This window comes from Lactuca virosa, chromosome 8, assembly GCF_052849685.1.
Source record: "Lactuca virosa cultivar CGN04683 chromosome 8, Lactuca_virosa_CGN04683_v6, whole genome shotgun sequence".
NCBI classification, from domain to species: Eukaryota; Viridiplantae; Streptophyta; class Magnoliopsida; order Asterales; family Asteraceae; genus Lactuca; species Lactuca virosa.
Window position 1 is genome coordinate 114,533,210 of NC_136433.1, and position 13,637 is coordinate 114,546,846.

At 35.4% G+C, this 13,637-nt stretch overlaps 1 protein-coding gene across 1 annotated transcript; it reads left to right on the forward strand.

Moving 5' to 3' along the window:
- The first annotated feature begins 2,332 nt into the window (after positions 1 to 2,332).
- On the forward strand, positions 2,333 to 4,890 carry LOC145130740 (uncharacterized). Its single transcript, XM_079065511.1, has 4 exons — positions 2,333 to 3,478; positions 3,545 to 4,011; positions 4,082 to 4,842; positions 4,886 to 4,890. Exons 1-4 carry the CDS (start codon positions 2,333 to 2,335, stop codon positions 4,888 to 4,890), a joined length of 2,379 nt encoding a protein of 792 aa, XP_078921637.1.
- Positions 4,891 to 13,637: the final 8,747 nt, after the last annotated feature.

Sequence of the window (13,637 nt, forward strand, 5' to 3'; positions counted from 1 at the left end):
ATATCCTTTATAAGAATGAATGATTCTCTTAATATGGATATAAAACTGAAATTCTTTTGCAAGAATGAATGATTCTCTTAATATACATATAGGTAAAGGTGGATTAAAATTAAAACTTAAAAGTATAAGGTTATATTGACCAACTCGCTATAGTCTAAGGGTCACTACTATCCCACTAGAAAAGTGATGTCACATCTGTGTCACGTCAACTTCACTATATGTTCACTACCAGACTACTACCCATTGGAAATGATTACCACTCTACATGATTTATCTTTTTTTTTCTTTGACATTAGATTAAATAAAAAGACATAAATAAATATTTTACATTACTTAAAAACCCATTACATTACTTAAAACATAGAAATTTAAAACTTAAATTACTAAAAAACATAAAAATATAGAAATTTAAAACCTAAATTACTAAAAAAAACATAGAAACATAGAAATTTAAACCTAAATTACTAATAAAACATAAATATTAAAAACCTTAGAACCTAATTATCATATTTTTTGCGGAGTTGTTGAATTTTTAAAAGAGTAAATTACACGAATGGTCCCTGTGGTTTGGGGTAATTTGCGTGTTTGGTCCCTAACTTATTTTTTTTAACTCGGACGGTCCCTACAATATGATTTTGTTGCGTCTTTGGTCCTGTCACACAAGACTATATTGTCCTTATCTATTTTTTAATTATCTTGTTATTTGTATTTTTTCTTCTATAATTTATTTTTATTTGTTTATGGACATTTGTTTATGAGCTACCCAATAATTCTTTCCATATTTCCACCCATTTATGTGTTGTCGGGAGTAAAGTGCCACCTCGCCCGTGCTGTCGGATTTAATCACCACCGGAGTAGATCATCACCGTATTTTCCACTAGAAAGACACCACACCGAACCCACTCAAACCAAAATGCATTCCAAACTGAAATCCATTCAAACAAAATATCAAATTCAAAAATCCTAATCAGAAATCGAACCACAAATTCATATGAGAAGAAAGAGAGAATATTTATATTCATCGGTGTGGCTGCGACGGCGAATGTACCGACGTCGGATACGAAGGAGGAGGTGTAGATAGGCGGAGATGGTTCTGATAGGCGAAGCAGATGGTTGATGGTGTAGATTGACGACTTTCGAGTCTAGATCAATGAAGTTCGAAGATTTTCGGAGGCTTTAGAAACAGATCGACAACACACAGTGGTTTCCGACGACTTTAGAATCCGAATCGACGACGCATGGAGGTTTCAAGAGTCTATAGTGTGGGGGTTTGACGGCGTCCTGCGTTTTCCAGAGGCTTTATAGTATAAAGGTGGTTTTCGGTGTCTGGTCTGGTGGTCCGACAACATCTGATTTACTTGGTTTTAGAGTTCAGATCAACGACGTACGGAGGTTTCAGGCAGCATAGGTTGTTTCCGACGTCTGGGGTCCGATGTTCGGTGACATCCGGTGGTTACCGAAACCTATGTCCGGTGGTCGATTGTTGTTCTTCCAAGAGAGAGAGAGAGCGAGAGAGAGAGAGAGAGTAGAATATCCGATATCGAGTGGGTTTGGGTGGTGGTAAATGTGGGTTTGGGGTTGGGGTTATTTTATTTCTTTTATTGTTTAAATAATTAATAAGTAAATATTTAAATAATAATTTAATCATAAAAAATAGGTGAGGGAAATATAGTCTTTTACTGTGTGGAAGGGATTAGAGACGCAACAAAAAGATATAGTATGGACCTTCCGAGTTAGAAAAATAAGTTAGGGACCAAATACGAAAATTACCCCAAACCATAGGGGCCATTTATGTAATTTACCCATTTTAAAAATGTTGTTAGATTTTTCGGGACAAGATCTAGCTGGGCTTTGTATTTATAATTTGAAGATCGGTAAGATCTATTTTGGGTTAATACCATAAAAGCCATAAGTTTTACACCCCAATTCTAAATTAGCCCTAAATGGATTTTTTGTGTCTAATTAGCCTAAATAATTGTGACCCCGTTTCAAAATCGTTTTATCAGCCGGTTAACAACAGGTCAAGATACGCAGCCGGTCACCACTCTCCTATACTACTCGATCGTTCGTACACCACCAAATATCACCTTTCACAGAAACGTCTTGCATCAAAAAAGGGTTTCATGTAGTTGGTCTTAGGAAGAAGAAGGATTTGAAAAGGGTTTCTTACACCATTGTTGCATGCAAACAAGCTTCTATTTTGAAGTTGAAAATCACTGAAGTAGAAAGGTACGTGGGGTGCCAATAAGAAATTGATGTGTATGTGTGTTCTTATCTTACATAATCGAGTTCCATAGTGTCACTTACAAGTATAATTTTTCATCTTGAACAGATGGCTTCATCATCTGGAACTAAAAAGGTGAAAGGGCCTGAAAAGCTTTATGTAAGGGACGAGGACTCTGATGATGATCTCATAGATTTCTCTTTCCTGGATTTTGCACCAGAGACCTTTAAACCAACCTCAAACCTGTCTGATGACCCATTCCTTAACATATTATGTGATGAAAATATGCTAAGGAGGACTCTTGATGGAATGGGAGATGATGATCAGGAAGCTGGTGTTAAGGATCCAGAACATGATCATATTGATGATCAAAATGATGGTAAAGTAGGTGTAGAGTACAGGGTTCATGATCCTGACATACATTGGAAACAAATGAAGCCTGTAGTGGGAGAGTGTTACGAGTCCCCTTCTCAACTCAGGTTTGCATTAACTAACTATGCAGTAGCTAATGGATATCAGTTGTGGTTTATGAAGAGTGATAAGCATAGAGTGATTGCTAGGTGTGGGAAAATATATAAAAAAGACCCATGTCCCTTCAGAGTTTATGCTGCTTGGAAGTATAATGAACGAACATTTCAGATTAAATCTATATGTGACATACATCTATGTGCTAGAAATTTTAATTTTGGAACTTTGGTTAGTTGTAACTGGTTGGCCAAACATTACCTGAAGGATATTATTATGAAGCCAAAGATGACATTAACTGAGATGAAGGAAGATGTACTTAGGATGTTTTCAGTAAATGTATCTAAGGGGCAATGTCACAGGGCTAGGACAAAGGCAAGAGAGATGATAGAAGGTAAGTTAGAAGAACATTATGCAAAGGTATGGGACTATGCTGCAGAAATCCTCAGGTCTAACCCAGGGAGCACTTGTAAGGTGGGAGTAGATTCTAATGCAAGTGGCATGAACTATTTCAAAAGGTTTTATGTGTGCTTAAAGGCTTTTAAGGATGGTTGGAATAGGGGTTGCAGACGTGTGATAGGTTTGGATGGTTGTTTCCTAAAGGGTCAGATCAAGGGAGAACTTTTGACCGCTGTTGGAAGAGATGCAGACAATCATGTATATCCAATAGCATGGGTAGTGATTGATGTAGAGAACAAAGATAATTGGACTTGGTTTATTGAGCTGTTAGTTGCTGATCTTGACCTTGATTGTAGTAGGGGTCTTGTGGTTATTTCCGATCAGCACAAGGTAAATTATACTGTAAATTTGTTTAATTATTATACATTTATAATAATTTTGTTTATTCAATGTCAGGGTCTACTACAAGCTGTTACAGAACTACTTCCATATGTTGAACATAGACAATGTGCCAGGCACATCTATGCAAACTTCAGGAAGAAATACATTGGGTTAGAGCTCAAGAACCTGTTTTGGGAAGCTGCCAAAAGTACTGTGGAGGGGGACTTTATAGCAACAATGAAGAAAATCAAAGACATAACTCCCAGTGGCTATGAATGGCTGATGTCAAACAAACCACATTCTTGGTGTAGGGCATTTTTCTCTCATGGATATGCTTGTGAGGCTATAGAGAATGGCATATCAGAGTGTTTTAATTCGATGATCATTCACATGAGAAAAAAACCAATTCTAACAATGCTTGAGGAAATCAGGATTTATTTGATGAATAGGTTTTATCATCAAGCTGCTACAGTTTCTCAATGGAAAGGTGACTATGGCCCAAACACCTTAGAGAAGATTAAGGAGTTTGGAAAGCATGTGAGGTATGCTTATTTGATTTTAATTGTGATCTTAAGTCTATACATGTACATTACTAATTACTTATGATTTTAGGTTCTGGATAGTAATACCAAGTGGAGGGGCATTATTTGAGACAAGGCATGGATATTCAGCTTACAAGGTGGATTTAGATGCTCATTCTTGTTCATGCAGATTATGGGAGATATCAGGGTTACCATGTGTCCATGCTCAAGCTGCAATCAATTTCAAACATAGAGATCCAACTGATTTTATTTCCTTTTGGTTCCATAAGGATAAGTTCATAGAGATATACAGGGACAACATCTTACCTGTTAATAGAAGTAATATGTGGCCCTATACTGAATATTTGAAGCCCTTACCACTCCTTGTTAGGAGAATGCCTGGAAGGCCAAAAACAAAGAGAAGAAGACATGCCTCAGAATGTCAGGATTCTAAGTTCCCAATTCAAAAGGCAAAGGTTAGCAGGACTGTTAGGTGTGGGAAATGTAGGGAACTTGGTCATAATAAGCTGTCTTGTAAGAATGGAGAAGGTCCAAGTGACCCTGTCCCTAAAAGGAAAAATGGTAGACCAAAGGGAGATGGGGGAGGGAATTTAGATGTGAACATTGCAAAGACACCAAGGAAAGTAGATAAGGGAAAGAAGAAAGTTGTTGAGGGCACATCAAAAGAAGCAAATGAGGGACAGAATAAAGTTGTTGATCACACATCAAAAGAAGCAAGTGAGGGAAAGATGAAAGCTGCTGAGGGCACATCAAAAGAAGCATGTAAGATAATAGATGTTGATCAGTCAATTTCTCCTTTGAAGAGAATGAAGATGATGGCAAGGAGGGGAGGTAAGATCAAATATGTAGGGAGAATAGGGGTTGTGCATGGTAGTATAAGTCAATCTGTGGCAGGTGTTGATGAAGCTGTACTTACCTGCCATGAAAAGCTTAACCATGAAGATTTTGAAACTATTAAAGATCTGCAGGCATCTGGATATGATCATGGGGAAATTGTTGAAGCTTTTAATAAGGTGTGTAGTTATAAATTTAATTATTAACACAATTTTCTTGAACATTATGTGATAATATGTTTATGTTAATTTCTTATTCACAGTTGACAAAAGAGAGGAAGGAGATGTTGGTTGAGAGTATAGTTGATGAAGAGACCAGTCAAGAAACACAAGATCCGTTGGTAAGAAAAAGGAAGCCCTCGGAAAGAATTATCAAGATTAAGTTGAAAAAAGCAGTGCATGATCCAGATGGAGGTGGTTCAACAACTGAGAAAGCACTTACATTGGACTGATGTTGTTATGGATGGGGGGTTAATTGGGCATAAATCTTTTGATAGCCCTTTTTTGTGAAAGCATCTTTTGGTAACAAGCTTCCAATTTGTTGACAACATGTTATCTTTTGACTGTAAATTGTAGTAACATTGTCATTTTGGGAAATCATCTTTTGGCTTGTAAACATTGTTGTAAAATTGGAAGTTTGGTTCTGATTGTTACCCTCCATGTATGTATTTGGCTATTATGTTTATAAAGATTGTGGTTTGTAGTAAGTTCAAATTTCAATGTCAGTTTGTAATGGATAGTAAATTGTCAATTTCTGGTTAATGCTTTTCATATTAATTGGGGTACCCATATTACAACCATCAAAATGTTTTCAGATGCTATTACAACTGTGCCAAAATAAGCATCTAATACAATTTCACCTAACCAACAACTTCACAAAAGACTAAACTTAACTTCCTAACTTCCTATAATTTCACCAGCAATACAGTCCCTGTTACCAACATCACTGCAAATAGCATGACCATGATGAACATAAGCTTCATCATCAACATCAACCTCCTATTTTGATCCACATTCACCTGTTCCAACTGAGCATTGCCATCAGCCATACCAACCAGAGCGAAATGCATTTGGTACATGAGGTTTTTGTAATCTTCACTAGGCAAAGGTGGGTCCAACCACATGAAGAACTTACAATACCTGGAAGGATCCTGCACATTTTTATGACAGATTTGCCTTTAGTCCCATAACAAAACTTTATACTGGATCAAAGAGTGAAGAACATACCTTGTAGTTGGTGCATCCCCTAAATTTTCTTCCAGGATTCTTGTCCGTCCACGAAATTGAGAAGCTAGCCTCAACACCACAACGACACAAAACCATGGGGTTGTTTCTTTCCTGAAATTGACATTAACATTTTGAAATCCTGAACTTATTGACCCTGTAGATGAACTAGCCATGAAGAAGTTGATGCGTGGAAGAAGAAGTCGGAGAATGTAGAAGTAGGAGGTGGAAGATGGGTTTCTAACGGTAAAACCCCTATTTGTAAAGGGGTAACTGGCTGAAACCGGGGAAACCGGCTAACAGGGTTTGAGGCAAAAGTCAACACATACATAATGGCTAATTAGACACAAAAAATCCATTTAGGGCTAATTTGGAATTGGGATGTAAAACTTATGGCTTTTATGGTATTAACCCATCTATTTTTCGACGACGAGCTTACTCCGTTGCTTCGTATTTTTTTTCAAGAAAAAATAGAGTTTTGTCTATTTTTCTGCAAGTACGTCTTCGCTACACGCTTTTCCGGATGAAGACATCGCCCGTTTCCCTTTGTCCCTTGGTCGATGAAGTTGGAGTTCTGATGGCCCCTCCCCCTCGGTGTCATCAAAGTCGTCATTGAGGTCGAGGCCAAAACCCACATGCAACTCGGAAGTTCTTGGCCTTTTGTTGGAGTCGGTGGTTGATTCCGAATGCACCGTCTCCAAATTAAGGACTCATTTTTTCACCCTTAGGACAAATATGAAATATCTCACGCTTTTTGGTGGTCGAATGGTTTACCATTGTTGGTAACTTTGTATTGGTAGCATGCGGTTGATAAAATATTGAAATCATTGCTACCACTTTTGTGCATATTTTTAAGATTTTCAAATATGTCATTAAATTTGGTGCAAACCGCTCGTAGGTCACGTCATGTTCCATTGACTGTGTCGTACATCCGATCTATTTCCCTTCCTAATAGCGCGTGAAAGTGGTCTAAAACACGATTCCAAAATTTTTGACCTGATTGTGCGTTGTCGGATTGCACGTTTTGCGATATGAAAATCTGAGCTTTCGATAAAGCTTCATCTTCGTCCTCGCCCCAAACCGTAGCTCTTTTTTGTAGCTTTTTTCTTTTTGTTGCCTTCTTCAAGATGGTTGTTGTGTTTCTTGGACCCTTTCATCGGCGTCATTGTGAGGTTTATAGGTTGGGATTGAGATAATGGTACATGAGATGGTTGTGTTTGAAATTGTTGAAAGGTTGGGGTTTAAATTGTTGAGAATGTTGTTGTTGAAAAGTTTGAAATTAGGGTTGATTGAATTGTTGTGGTCGTTGTTGTTGGTAGTAGTTTGGGTGGTATGGAAAGTTGGTGAATAGAGGTTGTTGTTGGATTGATGATGTTAACAATTACATATAATTAAGATATGCATATGCCTCATTTAAAGTGGTTGGGGTGGTTGGGGTGTGTGGAGTGAGTGAAGTATTTTGATTTGGGTCCATAATTTGAAGAAAAGATGAGAAAATAGAAAGATGTTGTGTGTTTTTTTAGTGTGAAATGTATATAAAATGGTTGGTATTTATAGTTGTAGGATGTACGGTTTAAATTTGTAAATTAAGTAATTTTTTTAAACACAAACGGATACATGCGATTCAACCGTCCAATATTTGACCGTTTGCAAAGTTTATTCGCTCTCATTGGTTGTCTTTGTGCGTAGAGGGAGTCACGTCACAACATACCCACACTCCTTGAATCGGTGTTCACGTGTGGCTAGATGTGCCACATAGGACCTCACACGTAGTTTTTCCTCCCACATCGAATGACCTAACATCGGGAGCTACTATTCATATACTCCTATGTTATATGAATGGACTTTAAATCGTCAATGTCTTTTCAAATAGTATCTTTTCAAATAGTATCTAAAAGCTATTATTAGTCATTAGCCCTTACACATTTCATTCTTTTCTTTCTTTATTATTTTTTTTATTCATCCACATTGTCCTATCAGTAAATCTATCAAAACAAATAATAATCAAGAAACTTTTAATTGATTTTTATATTTTATTAATTGATAAACAAGTTAATATGATAGATTTTTTCATGAGACATGTTCCATTAATTGAATTTTACTACCCTAGGCTAACTTAAATTGAAATTTTACTACCATTAATGTGCGAACAAACTTTTTTTAACACACGATTAGAAAAAATTAAAAATTATTTTATTCTGACAATGTTCTTTTCATTAACGTAAAAACAATTTTCGTATTAGGCATCGAAATATCTTGAAAACATAGATATATATAAATAAACAATTTTAATGTCAAAATGAAAATATAAAACAATATTTATTATACTTGTTTATATTTTTTATATAATAAAAAATAGTTATAAATTATCTTAAAGAACATAAATACATAGATAAATCAATTCAACTTTTTCTTATTTAGAAATTTTAAAAATTTTAGAAATTCAAAACAATTTTATAATATTTAACCTAAAAACTGTTATTGTAGTTATCTAGATATATTAAATAATATTTAAAAAACAAAAAAATTGTCAATTAAAAACAAATCGTGTTTAGTGTGTTTAGTATTAATATAAATATTAATAATAGGACAGATAAATGTAGTATTGTCATATCATTGTATATATTTTATAACGATTTACATATATTAAATATTATTTATATAAAATAAAAGTAATAAAAAATAATAGAAAGATAGGGAGGGTATTATGAATAGTCTTAGCCCTTAACATCTCTCATCCTATTTTATTATTTGCATTAAAATAATATAAAATTTGTATATATAAGATTTCCAGTCATACTCCATTTTACATCAAAAAGTATATATCTATGTATATCTATATCTATATATATTTATAAAAGAGGTATTTTTAATTGCACCACATACATTTTTACCTAATCATATTTTATAAACTAAAAATAAATAAACACAATAGTTGGTGGACTAAAGTTGACACTGTTTTGATGTAAAAGAATAATATAACACAAAATTTGGTCTTATATTATTCCTTCACACCAAAGTGGTACAAGAAATTCGAGTATGAGTGTAGATGAGTTTACATTAATTTGGTGTAAAAATAGAATAGGGTTGGAAATGCCCTAGTTTCTGTATTTGCGCAACAAATTGGTATAAGAGCTTTAGGGGAGGAGTTCTTTCGTCGATCATGTTAGAATAGTTAAATATATAAATCATTGTATTTAATATTTATCATAATTAAAATATTATGATTGATGGGTTTTTTAGGTAATAAAATAAATAACATGTGGTGGAAAAACACTTAAACCCTTAAGTTCACATGCAACCTAGAAATGGTCTATGTTTTCTCTATTGATAGCAACTAACTATGAATATCAAGAAACCCTAGGAGAGAGGCTATGAAATCGAAATTCATACTAAATGAGGGTTACATACCTTTTGATTATTATTGTAAATAATCAAAGTAAAATCTTTCTTCAAAACCTTGAAAAGCTAGCACCAAAGGTATAATACCTCTAATGGTTTGTACTCATAACCCTAATAGCAAGAAGACTTGAGGATATAGGAGGCTTGAGCAAAATTTTGGCTCTCTTGAGAGTGTATGTGGTGGACGAAAATGGGATCCCAATGGGTCCTATTTATAGGCTGTAGGGTAACCCTAGAAAGTCTAATCTTGAATTAAATCGTAATATTTAAAATTCAAGATAATTATCTTGTATCCTTATTATCTAATAGGATTATCCTAAAACCCTAAAAGACCTAGCCAAAATTTGGCCACATCTAGAAGGTTCTAGAAACCCTATTTTGGTCAAATATTAAACACTTACAGCTCAATCCCTGTACTTCCAATTAATTCTAATTAACCCGAAATTAATTCCAATTAATTTATGATTAATTCTCAATTAATTATTATTATTATTTCAAATTAATATATTAATCTTATAATATATTAATAAATCATTTGTTACAATTTATTAATCATATAATAAATTAACAAATCAGTTTTTTCCTCCAAAAAGTCATTCCATTCAAATACTAGTTTTGAGAGCAACCCAAAAATGACTTTGCTTCTATTTCAAGAATATACCAATTTAGTTATTGGCTTAGACACCTTAATCTAACAATCTTCCACTTGGATAAGTCTGTAACTACAATTTCAAGCATAGACATTGAAATAAACAGCAAATAGTGCTTTCTAAAGCCACTTCCAAACTCTGATTCAAATCAGATATTGGCCCTAAGATAAGTGATCAATTATTCCTTCATCCTTCAAGATATCATATGGATACAAGACATGGATTAGAATCAATTTCATTGTCCAAAAATTTGTTTCTCGATTTCCCGATTTATGAAGACTTTATTGGACTTCAATTTGAACACATCAATTAGTCCTGGTTGGGCCCAACACTATATAGTTAACATCAAATCATCTAGGGGCCCAATGATATCTGTAAACTGTGAACTACATATCTTTCCTTTAAGAATAGTAAATGTTATCATCTTAGAATTATTCGTAACAAGACCCATAAAGTAATCTCTCAGTGTGGGTTTATCCAATACTTAAAATCCGTATTTGCAAAGTACTCATGAATATTGTAGCAATTCAAATTGCAATGTCTTAACCTCAATTGACAATCTACAATCAATTCATGACAGCCTTAATTCACTACTTACTTCCAAAAGTATGAACGACTGTGGAAGTTTGAATAATTCAAATTACTCAGGAAGTGTAAACATGCAAAAAAAACACAAGAATAAATAATTGAATGAGGCAGTACGATACTTATAAATAATTCTCTATTATTCTTTCACCAAATCAATTACATTTATTTTGTTACAAGTTTCAAACATATCACCTAACTACTAAAACTAATATCGTCTCTTAGGCCTATAATCTTAGCATGCTGGTAGCGTTTGACTATGCTCAGAGCCTTTGTGAAAGGATCTGCAACATTTTCTTATGATGATACTCTCTTCACCAGAAGGTGTCCTTGTTTTACCCGATGTCGAATGTAATGGTACTTTTTATCGATATGCTTGGATCTACCATGATCCGTTGGTTCTTTTGTCAAATCAACCGCACCTTCATTATCACAGAACAGTTCCATGGGTTCATGAATAGTTGGAATGACTCTGAGATCTTCGATAAAGTTCTTGATGATGGGTTTGAGCCATAAGAACTTTCCTATGTGCACATGCAAACCCTAATGCTTGGATCTAGGTTTCTCTAATTGAACATGCATTGTATCCAAGACTTACAATTCTAGATCTAGTGAATACAATAGAAACTTGACATATGAAATCAGATCTAGATGAATACCTTTGATTGCTTGCTTGAATCTTCTTGTTCTTGGAGCTTAGAGTCACAATTGTCACTCCTCTAATGGCTTACAAACACCAACTAGCAAGAGGTTGATTTGGAGAGAGAGAAGGGATGTAGAAATCGGCTCTAGGGTTCCCAAGGAAGCAAGGTGGCCGATTTCTCCAACCCATGGGGTTTATTTATACTGTGAGCTTCTAGGGTTTCAGCCAAAACCCTAATGGACAACTTAATCACCAAGCAGCTCATGGAACCTTCTGGATTAAGGCCCTTGGACGAAATCTTGATGGGATCCTCCCATAATTTCGTCCACCCCTTGCTCCATAGGGTTTCCTAGCCCAAAATACAACTATCACACATTTAACAGTTTAAGCCCCTTTATTCAATTAACCTCTTTTAGTCACTTAATTAATTCTTAATTAATCTATGACTAATATTAATCAAATAATATTATTATTTCTTTAATATATTATTCTCATAATATATTAATAATATCTCTTCTCTCTTCATAAATCACCCTGTCAAGTTGCTATGGTGAAGGCAACCCAAAAGGACCATGCACAACCGGGTCAAGTACTTACCAAATATAGTTACGGGCTTAGACAGTAATCCAACAGTCTCCCACTTGGATAAGTCTAGTAACTATAAATGCAAGCACTATCCGATTAGCAATCGTAGCTCTCAAAGACGCTGTCAAACTCTGATCTTATCAGTAACCTGTCCTTCAGATAAGGGATCGTATAATCCTCTGTTCTAGATATCGTGCGGACAATTACATGGAACATTGTCATACTTATTGTCCAGCAATTGGTTTCTCGATCTCATATTCATTTTACATAGAACTTAATTGAACACATCAATTCAGTCCTGACCGGGCCCGACACATAAGTCAAATCAAATCATCGAGGGGCCCTGATATCGCTTTTACCCTCTTAGGATAAAAGGAACAAATAAACTTCAATTTATATGCATTTACTATTCACTAATCAAATCATACACAACAATGCGTTTTATAACATCAAGTTACTGATGCGTTTACGCATTATCAATGCACAACCAATTAGCAAACAATAAACCATATATCTAGGTTTTAAGACCATATGATATTACCATCTTGCGATCACTCGTGATAAATTCCATGAAGTGATTCCAACAAGTGTGGGTTTATTCCAATGCTCAAATCAAGTTCATAAGCACTCATGAACGTTGTAGCAAACCTTTGCTATGTCTAATACACTTTAGACAATCTACACCAATTTATGACAGTCTTCATTCATATCTACTTCCAACATATGAACGAATGTGGACCGTTTGAATAATTTGATTATTATCAAATAATTCAATCATTCAGGAAGTCAAAACATGCAAAATGAAACAATAGGTAAAAGATTAACATAAGACAGTAACATTACTAATAAATAATACTCCTTTATTTAATCATCAAATGTTAATAACAACTTATCTATTACACGTTTCCAAACTATCTAATCTAAACTAATATCGTCCTTCAGCCCAGTGCTCCTAGCGTGCTGCAAGTGCTTAACCCTGCTCAGTCCCTTCGTAAGCGGATCTGCTGGGTTATCCTCTGACGATACCCTCTTCACTACGAGGAGTCCTTCTTCCAACCGATGTCGAATAAAGTGATATTTTCTGTCGATATGTCGACATCTACCGTGATCTCTTGGTTCCTTGGTCAAGGCAACCGCTCCTTCATTATCACAGAAAATCTCCATAGGCTCCTTTATGGATGGCACAACTCCAAGGTCTCCAATGAAGTTCTTCAACCATATTGCCTCCTTTGACGCTTCGCTTGCTGCAATGTACTCTGATTCGCATGTTGAATCAGCTACAGTTTCCTGCTTGGAACTCTTCCAAGTTACTGCTCCTCCATTGAGGGTAAAGACCCAGCCCGACTGCGAACGATAGTTGTCCCTGTCGGTCTGAAAACTGGCGTCACTATACCCTTGCACCTTTAAGTCATCACTCCCATCGAGGACTAGAAACCATTCCTTGGTCCTCCGAAGGTACTTAAGAATGTTCTTAACTGTGATCCAATGCGCTCTGCCAGGGTTCCCTTGATATCTGCTGACCATGCTCAAAGCGAAGGCCACATCAGGGCGAGTACAAGTCATAGCTTACATAATCGAGCCGACTGCGGAAGCGTAAGGTACTCGGCTCATCTCTGCTATCTCGACTTCAGTACTCGGACTCTGAGTCTTACTCAACTTGACATTACTCTGGATTGGTAACTCCCCTTTCTTTGAATTCTCCAT